This window comes from Mustela erminea, chromosome 3 (genome assembly GCF_009829155.1).
Source record: "Mustela erminea isolate mMusErm1 chromosome 3, mMusErm1.Pri, whole genome shotgun sequence".
Classification (NCBI taxonomy): Eukaryota; Metazoa; Chordata; class Mammalia; order Carnivora; family Mustelidae; genus Mustela; species Mustela erminea.
Genome location: NC_045616.1, coordinates 13,727,147 through 13,740,738, shown reverse-complemented (window position 1 = coordinate 13,740,738; position 13,592 = coordinate 13,727,147). Strand labels below are relative to the sequence as shown.

At 37.8% G+C, this 13,592-nt stretch overlaps 1 protein-coding gene across 4 annotated transcripts in view; it reads left to right on the top strand.

The window, feature by feature from the left end:
- The window catches only part of CNOT6 (CCR4-NOT transcription complex subunit 6), a 76,840-nt gene extending 64,783 nt beyond the window's left edge, over window positions 1-12,057 (top strand). For all 4 annotated transcript variants that reach the window (XM_032335264.1, XM_032335263.1, XM_032335265.1 and 1 more), the window contains 6 exons: window positions 867-1,024; window positions 1,696-1,850; window positions 2,450-2,604; window positions 3,521-3,751; window positions 5,841-6,043; window positions 8,011-12,057. In XM_032335264.1, the coding sequence (XP_032191155.1) occupies window positions 867-1,024; window positions 1,696-1,850; window positions 2,450-2,604; window positions 3,521-3,751; window positions 5,841-6,043; window positions 8,011-8,223 (1,115 nt within the window). In that variant the 3' untranslated portion in view covers window positions 8,224-12,057. The remainder of the gene's footprint in view (window positions 1-866; window positions 1,025-1,695; window positions 1,851-2,449; window positions 2,605-3,520; window positions 3,752-5,840; window positions 6,044-8,010) is intronic.
- The last annotated feature ends 1,535 nt before the right edge of the window (window positions 12,058-13,592 follow it).

The following is a 13,592-nucleotide window of genomic DNA, read 5'->3' as shown; positions in this document are numbered from 1 at the left end:
TCTCAGGGATTTTCATCCCCCAAGGGACACTTAGCAATGTCTGGAGACATTTTTGGATTTTCACAACTGGGGAAAGTGCTACTGACATCTCATGGTTAGAGATCAGAGATGCTGCTAAGCATGCTACCTCGCAGCACTGCCCCACCCGCACTCTCCACAGCAAAGAATTTACCCACCTGTAATGTCAGCAGTGCCGCTGTTGAGAAGCTTCGCTCTGAAGTACTGAGCAAACCTATTTATTATAATAAATACAGCAAAATCTTTACACTGCAAGTTTCCAAACCCTAGTATATTCCAAATGTCTTCAATACTACAGAATTGTAAGATAGCCCAGACACTTACTTGAGAGAGAAATTGAACTAATGGCCTATGATGTCCTTTTAACTTAACTTGTGTGAAAATAGTTTGAGAATTACATGATGTGTATAACAGGATTTGGTCTATGATTCCTCTTTCCTTTCATATGAATTGATCGTTGCTCTGTAGGAGAAACTTACCCATGCCTATTAAGAAAACTGTCAATTTTCCACATTCTGCATTAGCACTTAGCAGAGTGATGGAGGGAGTACAGATGCGATGAACCCTGATCTTAGAGACAGAGAGGCTCAAGACCTTAGTCTTTTAGCTTCAAACCTTCTGTGGGTATCTCTATAGCAGATAACACATCGTATTATAATTTGTTCAGCTATTTCTCCTTCCTTATTCAACTTTATTTATATCCGTTATGTCTGGCATATAGTAGCTTTTCAGTGAATATGTATTGAGTGAATAAAGTCAAACTTAACATCTAAGTGAAAACGATTGAAATTAATTGTGTTTTTTTTTTCTGCCACGTGTGTGAATAAGTAAAGTTATCTTTCCTACAGCCTTGTTTTCTGTCATGTGCTATAATGTTCTTTGTGATAAATATGCGACCCGGCAGTTATACGGCTACTGTCCATCTTGGGCACTAAATTGGGACTACAGGAAAAAGGCCATTATTCAAGAAATTTTGAGCTGCAATGCTGATATCATAAGTCTTCAGGTAAGTCATTTACACAAGAATTCGTATGAATTGCCTAGATGCCCCAATGTTGATAAGCAAGGGACAAATGGGGAACACATTACCCTGACACACTTGAAGTTCTGGCTCAGCAATTCTTAAAATAATCGGCTCTGTTTTTAGCGAATCCTGTGAGTGTTCACTACCTGCTTTGTTTTGCACCATTGTACTGCCAAGTGAAGCAAATGGGTTAATTTGGGTTTTCATCTTTCCCTCTCAAATGCCCTCACACTGTTTTTAATTGGGTGGCAGAGTTACTGAAATTGTGGCATTGTCAAGGTATAGTTTTGCTTTGCTGTCAGCAGTAATAGAATAATTAGGGGATAGTGGCAAGTGCATCGAACCTGATGCCCAGTAACTTTGAGGTCTCAGTCCTGCTCATAATAATTTACACAACCTTGGGCAGGTCACTGTTCTGCAGTTAGAATCTGCGAAGTTCCTCCTCTCTCTCTGATTCTTACCTCCCCATCAATTCTAAAATACAAGAAAATACACACACATTGACGTGTATGTATATCGAAGAGACGTTGCATTCCTTATTCTGCAGATTAGTCCTTTGAAATTATTTCAGCCCCTCAAACTGTACATGTAAAGTTAATGCATAGGACTCATTTTTGTCTTATGAAATAACTTTGCCATTTGCAATTTTTCAGGAGGTTGAAACAGAACAGTATTACAGTTTTTTTCTGGTAGAACTGAAAGAACGTGGCTATAATGGATTCTTTAGTCCTAAATCTAGAGCTAGAACAATGTCAGAACAAGAAAGAAAACATGTCGATGGCTGTGCAATATTCTTCAAGACAGAAAAGTAAGTCATCTTATGTTCAAAACAAAATTTCTCAGTATTTGCAGGGAGTCAGGGGTGTGGAAATTAGTTGGCAGACCGGAGAGTGAAGCATTGTATTATTACTCAGTAAAACAACACTGTTGATTTAAAGGGTTTGGTTTGGTTTTGAAGCATCAGAAGTGATCTTGTTTTGGAGACTCGTTGAAAGTGCTGCTGTTTCTTCAGGTGTTCACTAGGGTTTAACTCCAATTGTTAATTGAAACACCTCGTAATTAACATTCCCTCTAGGATGGTAGAGGGATTCTTTTCTTTGGAAAAGAATTATTTTAAAATTACAAGATGGAATATTCCAATATGAAACTTAAGCAGAAGATGACTACATTATCTTAAGCTGTAAAAGTATTTCAGGATATTATCTGTATCAGTAACAGACTGAGAACAACTTGAAACGGATGTGGGAAGCTTGGTGTGAAGTGTGGAGGATTTTCTATAATGTGATTTACATGCCTTCATATTTGTTAAGGAAGTTTGGGAAAACCGCATTTCCCACAAAGTTAATACCTTGGTATTCCCAATTCTATATGTGTGTGTGTGTGTGTGTGTTTTTGTTTGTGTTTTAGATTTACTTTGGTTCAGAAACACACTGTTGAATTTAATCAGCTAGCAATGGCAAATTCGGAAGGGTCTGAAGCTATGCTGAACAGAGTCATGACAAAAGATAACATTGGAGTTGCAGTACTGCTAGAACTTCGAAAGGAATTGATGGAAATGTCATGTGAGTGACCTTTTCACTTCCTGTAAAATTGACCTCCAAAATTTAACAGAAAGCAGAACATTTGTTATGTATTAATAGTCTTGTCTAACACCTGAAGAAACTCAGTGAGAATTTAAGTCATTTCTAAAATGCCGTATCCCTTTTCTCCACCACAAAGCTTAAGATGAGAAAGCAGAGCCCAGAAAAGTATTTCAAACTTTGGAAGGCATAAAGCCAAAGGAAAAACGTGGTGGTTTTTTTTTTTCTCCCAATAATTTTTTACATAAAAGAAATGTTGAAGTAAATATTAGTTAAAATAACTGCTCAGAGAGAACTCCATCCCCTCCTATAATTTCTTGGCAGCAAGGATACTCTGTAAGCTAACTTGTATTCCTGCCCTACTTGTAATCATTATTTTAAATGTTTTGAGTTTTGGATAAATGGACCATTTATTTCAAATGGAAAGTACATTTAGGGCGACCATCATGCTGAGAACTGAAACTTGTGTCACTTGAGGAACAGTTGGGACTGGAGATGTTTAACCTGAAGGAGAGAAAATAGAGATGAAACTTAGCACCTGTATTAAGTGTAGATTGGAGTAGATTTAACTTTATGAGATTCAGTTTAGGACATCAATGAAGCCAGCAGTTTCAAGGAGACAACTGTTTAAAAGTAAAGCTGTCCCAAATAGAATGGACCATGTGTGTTCACGTAGTGCATGCCTTCCGTCAGACTGTTTAAGCAGAGCTCAGAGGACTGTTGCTCAGGTTTGTGTATGGTATATTAGTCATCAGGGGCGTGGTGGTTAGGGAGAGTTTAGGATCCTTTTTTGTTCCTGAGACTCTGAGATACACTACTTGCTTTCAGATCCTGTGAGAATATATGGGCTGATGGGCGGGTTTTGTCTGTCTCTTTGTTTTCTTTTTACCTACTATAGCTGGAAAGCCACATCTTGGAGCAGAAAAACAACTTATTCTTGTGGCTAATGCTCATATGCATTGGGACCCTGAATACTCTGATGTGAAGTTGGTTCAAACTATGATGTTCCTCTCAGAAGTGAAGAACATTATTGATAAAGCCTCACGAAACCTCCAGTCCAGTGTATTGGGAGAATTTGGAACTATTCCACTGGTGTTATGTGCAGATCTTAATTCTTTGCCAGATTCTGGTAAGAAAAGATATTTTATATAGAATGCTCTTTCTTTTTGGGACTTAAAATGTTGTCGTAATATATTGTTTTTGGTAATTCCAAATTTAGTCAAAACGAAAATTCAGCTTATAGCAGTAGCTATGAATCAGGTTTAACATTTTTTGTGTGTGTAGCAGGGAGACTGTTTTGGAAACGAAATGATGTTATGAAAACCTAAGGGGGGGAAATTAATCATCTTTGATAAACATGTAGTTGATAACTTGAAATAACTTGTTAAAGAACATATGATTATATTTCATTATCCCCAAGTCACGTATAATCCAGACTCTGAGAAGGTTATTAAGATAGCTTCTCTGGGATTCCAGCATGTAGTAACAGGATGTGATGTAAATGGTTCTGTACAGGATCTTAATATTGGTGGGCCTGGGGCGCCTGGGTGGCTCAGTTGGTTGAGCGACTGCCTTTGGCTCAGGTCATGATCCGGGACTTCCAGGATTGAGTCCTGCATCGGGCTCCCAGCTCCTTGGGGAGCTGACCTTCTCTCTATGCTCTCTCTCACTCATTCTCTCTCAAATAAATAAAAAATCTTAAAAAAAATATTGCTGGGCCTGATGCCGCTACACCTTAGGTGGAACTTGAGATCCTTTGTTTACACAGATCATGCTAGCACTGTGAACAAAGAAAAGAACTGGAATCTTGATTTTTATTACAATGTAGAAGAATACAGAAAGGCTTATTCTTGAGTACTTTCCCATTGGATAGTACAGTGACCCAAACCATAGTTCTTGTATTATCAGATTAGTATTCCCTTTTTGTGTTTCAACTCCTCATTTATATTCTGTCATTTGCACAAAGTACTTTTCCAAGCCCTTGCACATGTGCCCGAGCATGGACGTACAGTCACATTTGGAGTGGTTCAGTTCACTAGCAGTTCATTGCCATCATGATGGATGAGAGCCAGGGGGAAGATAAAAACTGTTAAAATTTGTTTTCAGGGCAGGTAAAGATATCTGAGATCCATAATTCTTCAGGCCATCTCAGCCAGCTCTCTCGGATTCACTGCTGCTGAAGCAGGGGGGATGTTCTCTGGTAGTTTCTCTGCATGTGTTCTGCCTTCTGTTTAACTACAGAGTATCTGAGGGGCAAAGACAGACTCTAGTCAAATAATACATACTAAGCCTCATTTCATTGTTAAAAAAAATAGTATTTAACATATGGGAAAATGTCCAACTTTGCTAACTAATTAAATGAAAAGTAAAATAACTATTTCCAGAGCCCACTAGCTGGTGGCATTCTCTTCCATAGTTGGCAGTATGTATAATGGCACATTTAATCCTAATCTTGGCATTTTACACCGAGTAAATAACTCAACATAGGCAGAAACTTAGATACCAAGATTTTAATTAGGGAGTTAATTCTTTTTAAAAAGTAAAAACAAGGGGCACCTGCGTGGCTCAGTGGGTTAAGTGTCTGCCTTGGGCTCAGGTCATGATCCCAGGGTCCTGGGATTGAGCCCCTTGTCGGGCTTCCTGCTCAGTGGAGATCCTGCTTCTCTCTCTGCCCTCCTCCCTCCCCTGCTTGCTCTCTCTCTAGTAAATTAAATAAACTCTTTTAAAAAGTAAAAACAAGGGACGCCTGGGTGGCTCAGTTGGTTAAGCAGCTGCCTTCGGCTCAGGTCATGATCCCAGCGTCCTGGGATCGAGTCCCACATCGGGCTCCTTGCTCCGCAGGGAGCCTGTTTCTCCCTCTGCCTCTGCCTTCCACTCTGTCTGCCTGTGCTTGCTCTCACTCTCTCTCTCTGACAAATAAATAAAATCTTTAAAAAAAAAAAAAAAGTAAAAACAAGCTGAATTTAAAAATAAAGAACTAGTTCAACAAATATGAAAGACCAGCACAGCAAAATATAAAATATTTATAGGATCAAAACCATGTAAAAATGGACTTAAGATAAGTTCTGGGCAATGTAAAAAAATCCAAAACAAAACAATAACAAACATTTTAGAAAGGGGCAGTGTGTGGTTTAAAGTATTTACTATTACATATTTTCAGTTTTGTACACTGCATATTATACTTGACAGTGAACAAAGTACCTGTATTTTTGTTATAGGTGTTGTAGAATATTTAAGCACCGGTGGAGTAGAAACAAATCATAAAGACTTTAAGGAACTGAGATACAATGAAAGTCTTACAAATTTCAGCTGTAATGGGAAAAATGGGACAACCAATGGAAGGATCACGCATGGTTTCAAGTTGAAGAGTGCCTATGAGAGTGGCCTGATGCCTTATACAAATTACACGTTCGATTTCAAGGTGACTTTTGAGATTGAGAAACTTTTTAAACCTCCATTTTTTGGGAGAGTCTTGTAACTTTATTATGTCTTTGAAATGTGGATGTGTGTTGAGACCTAAAGTAAGCCATCTTGAATTCAATGGCAGCAGTATTCTCTTATTACTCTTCTGTGATTGGTGTCCCGTTCCTACTTGATAGTTACCCCTTAGAGCCATTTCCAGGGTAAGAAATTGGATGAAATAATGATCGTAAATCCTGAGTTTAACTGTCATGGTTTTGGGGCAGTTAACGTTTCTTACATGCTCATTGCTAACTGAGCTGTTTGGAAAGTACCATCATATCTAATTTGGTGTCCATTGGAGTGACGTATTTCATCTTTCATATTTTAATTTAACTGAAACTGTACTCCCTGAATGACAAAATGTGGTTTATATTAGCCATTTAAAAATATATCTTCTATTTATATGCCCTCAGACACAGTTAACGGCTTACAATATGGAGTCTTGCCGTAGTGCTTCTCCTCTTTTTTAATACCAGTGGTTGTTTTGGACTGCATTCATCTGTTCTTTTAACCATCTTTTGCATTTCTGCTCTTGATTCTTAGTTTCTAACCTCCTGGAAAAAGAATCATTCAGGTTAGGTAGTATGTTAGAATGTTAAATACTAGTGCTAACTGGGTCTTAATTTCAGAGGGGAGGGCTGTTAGACTTCTTTGAGAAACTTGAAAAGGTTGAAGTTTTTTAAATTTGACTTTGGAGGAGGCACAGTGCTGTAGATAATGATTTAACCCTGGGAACAGATGAGTATGTGGAGATGGAGAGAGGCTGGAGCAGACTCTGGGCAAAAGGAACATGTAAGTGACAGAAGAGGGGCCAGAGAGAGGAGGTAAACCGGGACAGTGTAGGAGCCCAACTGCCAAGGCAGGAAGGCCTTTCTGGGGAAGAGAAGCATGCCTTCAGTTTCCAGAAGCTGTGGGTAAGAGATGCTTCACTGGAGAGCTAGGCACAGAGACAAGAATGTGGAGAGGCAAGGAGATAGTAAAAAGCAGCATTGAGATTCTTACTTGAAGCAGATTGATTGAAGAGGAGGTGAGGGTGTTGACAAAAAGGTGGGAGAGATTAGGGATTTTTTTTTTTTTTCTTTCTGATCCTGTTGCTAATACAGAGACAAGAGGAAGACACTTGAATGTGCTTAAATATCCTTGACTGAAAACATGTGGAGGAGAAGCTGAGTTACAGGGAGGAGAGGGGCAAACCAAAGTGCTTACCTGGGTGCCCAGTGCTGGGCCCCTGTGCTGCTGCAGGTGTGCAGGGCAGAGGTGTCCCGGCCCTGGTGGAGCTCGCAGTCTGGTGGGAGAGTCCCATCTCCAGCACCCAAGTGAGTGTGTAGTAGTTACACCTGGAGTGTGTATGAACAAGAGAAGAGACTTGGAGGTGGTAGCAGGTAGCAGGTGGGTGAGGGCAAGATTTGGGAAGGACTTGCAGAGATGATTGAACTCAACGTAAAGATTGAGAAGAAATGAGCCAAATGACAAATAGAAGAAAGTATTCCAGGCGGAGGGTACAACATGTGTGGAGTCCCTGGGGCAGGAAGGAGTTTGACACCTACAAGGAATGTTCTTCTTCCCTCCCAGTATACCCTTCCCACCACCACCAAAAAGGGCTAGTATGGTGTAGTAGAGTAACAGAATGAAAAAATAATACAAATCAAGTTAGGAAAGAGAAGCTGAGGCCATACTAGGAAGGTTCTTGTAGGTCTCATTAAAGATTATGAAAAGGTCCAGAAAAGAGGAAGAATGAATGATTATCATCCTAAACTGTCTTCATTCTGCTGCTATATTTGACATCTGGGATCATTTGGTTTATGTAGTACTGTCTCTTCCCCCATGCTTGTCCCTTTCTTTGTCTACCAGATGCAACGGTAAGGGTATGTCTTGAGGGCTCTCCACTTCCATGAGGCCTCATCTCTTTTACCTTTTGTTTTTCAGGGTATAATTGACTACATCTTCTATTCGAAACCTCAGCTGAACACTTTAGGCATCCTGGGACCTCTGGACCACCATTGGCTTGTTGAGAATAATATCAGCGGCTGCCCACACCCACTCATCCCCTCCGACCACTTCTCACTTTTTGCACAACTGGAGCTCTTACTGCCTTTCCTGCCCCAAGTGAACGGCATTCACCTTCCTGGCAGGAGGTAGTCCAGAACCTTCAGAGGACGACCTCAGTTTCACTTGTAAACTCATTAAAATCTGAATATAGGGGAGTGAGGTATGGCCACCAGGGTTTGGTTTTTGTTTAGTTTTTTTTTTTTCCTTTTCCTTGATGATTTGAGTTTTCAATCTTGATTATTTGATAAGGATATAGTATGAAAGCCAGGTGCTAGCAACAGACAAATTCTGAGCCCAATATGCTTTATATACTGTTAGACAGGGATTGGTGTGTTTACACCTATCTTTAATTTGTTACAAGTGATTTTTCCTGTTTCTTCTGTCCGATATGATATTTTCATGCCTTGAAATAGGAAAATGTTTGAACAGCATATCTCTTTGCACAGACATCTGTAGCACTACTTTTTTGAGGCCAGTAATAACATCCAGAGACCATTCTTCCATCCTTTACTCCCTCCCTTTTCAGACTTGTTTGTAAAATAGAGACTTTGAATTTAGCCTTTATGATTGTATATGATCCACAGAAGACCTGATTTATGAAATTTTGTACTAAAAAGAAAATCAGATTTGGAAATGATTGTATTGTAAACTAAGGCTAAGTTTTTTTACTGTTTCATGTGTTATAAAAGGCCAGCTTGTAAAAGAAGTTGCAACAGACTTTCTCTGCTGATGATTTGCACTGTTAGGGTTTTGTTGGCCCTTTTGTACTACTTTATTTTTAAACTGAGAACATTGCTCTTTAAATCTAAATCTGCTTAAAGCTTTGGACATTTTCTCAGACCAGAGGCAACTTATGCATGAATTCCTGGGTTTTTACAAAAGCTATCTTCCAGGACAGATAAGCTGAGCAGTGAATGATCTGTAGGCATTTATGGACTGAATGTAATGGTCGATATATGTACATTCTGATATTTTTAAATCTTTAACTTTTTTAAGTTACAAACGTACAGCTGCTTGAATGCAGCTTCTTAACTCCTTTTTGAGACACTTCCTGTCCTATCTCCACTGTGCCTGCCTAAATTTGTTCTCACCAAGCACTGCCTGTGCATGCAGAGAAAATCTGTGCATCCTCTTTTCTATTTTTTAAATACTGTTTAACATTTGTGAGAATTTTATGAAAACGCTTTTGTATAAGCTGTGGCTTTTTTTCCCATTGTGAAGCATTGAATAGCACATTTTGGAACATGTTCATAGGGTGGGTCCCGGGGTCTTTGCTCACCAGACCCAAGCACTGCTTCTTGGTGTCATTGCACAGTGCCGTCCGTCACCCGGAATACTGCTATCATGTGAATTCTTTCTGGTTTCCGTGTATTCCTTTCTCTCCGTGTTTTTTTTAAAAAATCATTCCCTTTTTTTTTCTTAAATAATTTTCCATTTATGAAGCAGTGTAAATGAGATACATTTTCAAAACAGGTCCCTAAGACAATTCTTCAGATCATTTAGAGAGTGACTAAGTCATTTTAATAGGTCAACTGAGATAAAAGTTCTGTTGTACCCTGTATTTTCCCATAGTGTCGGTAGTTAATGCCAGGCAAAGGTAACTTGTGTGTATTTTGTTCTCATTCATTCTCTCAAAAATCAAATGAATTCAGAGGGAACTTGGTCTAACTGCTTTTGTTTCAACTGCAGGCAGGGGAGCAAAAGGACATGTGAGCAGTAAGGAAAAAATGTTGAAATGTTATTAACAATTTTTATACAGAAGATGAGTCATTGTGAATAATGACTTAAAATTTTATGAAAAATATTCAGCACTTAAATGTGCTTATTCTGTTTTTAAGAAAAAATAAAATTACATACGTTTAAATAAATGATTTTTTTTTTCTTTTTTTAAAGAATTTTCCCAAAGGTTTTGATCTTGAATCTTTGTCTGGGACCTGGTTTTTCCTTTGAGGATTTTTTAAGATTTTGTTGTGATTGCTTTTTATTTTTTGCTTTTTGTTTTAAGTTGTGCTGACACCAAACATGTCCAGTTTATAATCAGTACATTGGAAAGCTGGTATTATCGATATAGAACCAATGCATAACTTTTTATGGGGTTTTTGTTTTATTATTTTTTTTTTTTGTAAAGTGTGAATAAAAGGTGTGTTTACTCATTTTTCCTAAACACTGTGTTGGTAATGTGCATCATGACAATTTCCAGCGAAGGTGAGCTGGAGCTGGTTGGACTGATGAGGCAAGGAGACCGCTTTTCCTATGATCTGCATTATGTGATAACAGGTCCAGAGAGCTTTATGGAGGGGGAGGGGAGAAGCACTTACTCGTTTGTATTTGTTAATGGAGGATGTATTCTTTTCATAGATGCTGGAACTAGAGTGCACTTGTTAGATGCTAAAGGTTTGAGCTTTACACAAAATGTTTTCATCTGTATTTGTTATCGTCTGCAATATATTTGAATTTGGGGGCAGCGTAGTAAGATATAAAGGCCTGTTATGTCTTGAAATTATTTGTTCTTGCCTCTTCTGGGCATACTGCATTCTGTGGGTCAGTTTGAACAGCTTCTCCATCTTATTTAGATAGTGATAAATTGAGCCAAGAGTGTAGACTGACAACTGTAACCTTCAAAAGAGGAAGAAATATTTGGGGTCTGTAGGGAATAAACAGTCACACCAAAATAGACTGATACTTTTGTTAAGCAAGGTTTTGTGTTCTAAATATTTTCTGTGTCCTGGATAATTTCCAATAATCCGTACTCTTTGAAATGCAATAAAAACTAGTATGTTTTCTCAGTATAGATTTTTTTTTCAAAATTCTGTAACAGATATATTTAATGTGGTGTTGCCATAATGTAATTTCAGTGTTTTTGCTGGGTAAATCCATTTTATGAATGTTTTACAGAAAATCTGGGGTGTGTTTTCTGTTTTTACTGATCAGAAATTTGGAGGCACACAATACCTTGTAAATCCCTTGAAGTACATTTTACTGTATTATTGGTAATTATTTATGCGTTGAGAATTTAAATAATGTTCATCAAAATTAATTTATGGCATAATTTAAACTAAAGTTTAGAAATAAATTGTTGATTACAACTTTAATAATCCTAGAAGACAGGCAAGGAACATCTCCAAGAAATGTGGTTTTATTCTTGATTTGGTGACGGCCAAGAAAACTTATTTTGAGTTAGCACTTTGAAACCTAAGGACATTATTAAATTGGGTGGGATGCACTTCTAAATGTTAAAGTTAACATTTCAAAGCTCTTCTAAGATTCAGGTTTTCGGTAATAAATTCCAGTTATAGTATTCCATTTTTCTTACTATTTAAATTCATGGAATTAGTTTCATAGTGACGTAAGGTTTTGGGGTCATGTCATGCCATATATAAGACAAAAGCCAACCTAGGCAAAATAGTTACAGCAGTTTGTTCTTTTAATGAACCAGTCAGAATATTCAGTACAAATGCTGCAGATAATTCAAAGAACACCTTTAGCAAGTGTTTCTCCCCTATTCGTAAACAGTATTTTAGGATGTTCACTTTGCTCTTCTTTTTGGTTACATAAGATTTAATAACCGGTATGTTGAAGTAGTGTCTAAAATAGAGTATCTAGTCTTTGTTCACAGTACATTATATTGTGTAATGCACTGGACTAATTTTTGTTTACCATTCATGTAACAAAACTCAGCACATTATCTGCACTAAGCTCAAAGAATGTCGCATTTGCCTAGGCAGCTCTTTGATAAGGGTGATGGGAAACCGAATATGTACCTATGGACTGGTGGTAACAAGGGCTTTTACTGTTCTTTTCAGTGGAACCTTCTTGGTCAAATTGTAACTAGCTAGTATTATATTTATATACAGGGTCTCTTTTCTTTACTGATGTATTTTCCTACTCATAGCCAACCAATAAATTCAATATCTGTTTCAAATATTTTAAAAGTGTAATTTGTATAGCCGTGGTACTGAGGTTTGAGAAAAATAAATATTAGCAGACCACATAGTTAAAATTATGAGTCATCTGGGACAGGATTGTAACTCACCCTTTGGAAAGGGGAAGGGGTGAATGGGGGACAAGGGCCATGATATGGGGAGATGGTACATTGGCTGTGTTGTTCTGTATGACACGTCTTTGCCAAAGTTCATTTTTATATCTAGGCAACTGATGGTCCATTTGCATTTAGGAATTTTATTGTTGTTAACATATACCTCGTTTAAAATAAGAAATGGGCTCATGTGTCTTCCGTCTTTTGGAAGGAGTTTGACATATTTTAAATAAATGCTTTTAAATATGGTGACAAACCCTGTGTTGGTGGGGTTATACTAATCGATTCTATGTTTTACTTTTCACATGTGTATTTTACTGTATATATATAAACTTTAAAAATGTGACTCTTCAGAAAAAGTCCGTTTGTTTTTTAGAAACTACTTTCTATAACAAACGTGAATTTTTAATGTAGATGCTTAAAAAAATCATAAAATCAGATGACAATGAATGTTTGCCAAGATGTACACTTTTTAAAGTAGGCATTTTCTACCTAATGTTTAATATATAACTTTACCTCTGTAACAGAAGTCTTGTTCCTCCTTATATTGTTGAAAAGTAAGTGTATGAAAAGTAAATGAGGTATTATGTCCATGTTACTTTATAAATTCTGGTTTATGTTCTTGAGAGGAAGCAAGTACCTAAGGGAACACAAAAGGAAAATATATTTAGAATAAAGTTTTCCTGTTCTATGTAATGTTATATATACCTAGAATTCCCATTTTGGAGTATTATTTAGGTATTCAAATTTAAATTGGTTTTAAATTTCATAAGTACTTTGAAGACAATTGTAATAAAACAGATCATATGTTAGAAGAATCTTACAGAAAAAGATAGTGTTTACTAGAATCTTACGAGAGTTTGAGAAATATCTAAGTTTAATTTCCTCCAAATAGTGAAACATAAAATGTTCTAAGTAGATTGCTCCCCAGGTGATTCTGGCCAACCAGTCTATAGGAATTGGGAAAACAAGGTGGCTTGTGAACCAGTTTCTGTAGTTTCTTTAGCTACATGAACATTTTTAATCCGTTAAGTAAGGAGATGGCAGTTTTTAAAGTCGGCAAACTTTGAATCACTCCAATGCATTAAAAAGCTGTTAAATTATTTTGGCCCTGTCATAAGAAATTCTGCTCACTACGCCAGTGTGCCCAGAGGTGGGTGGGCATGGGAGTTCTTCCTGCCAGTGTCGCCACCTTTCCTAGCACAGTGAGTAAGCCACAGGCCCCAAGGAGCCCGTCAGCACAACACTGTCTTCGTTAATGCCTCATCCACTAGCTCTACAGCCCGGTGAGTGGAGTATTGCCCTTCCACGGCACACCCACTCGTACTGTTCCCCAACTTCATGTAGTTCTTAACAAACCCAGTCTGTCAAGGATGCTGAAGAGGAATGACCGTGTGACTAAAGTTGGGTGGAAGACGTCTAC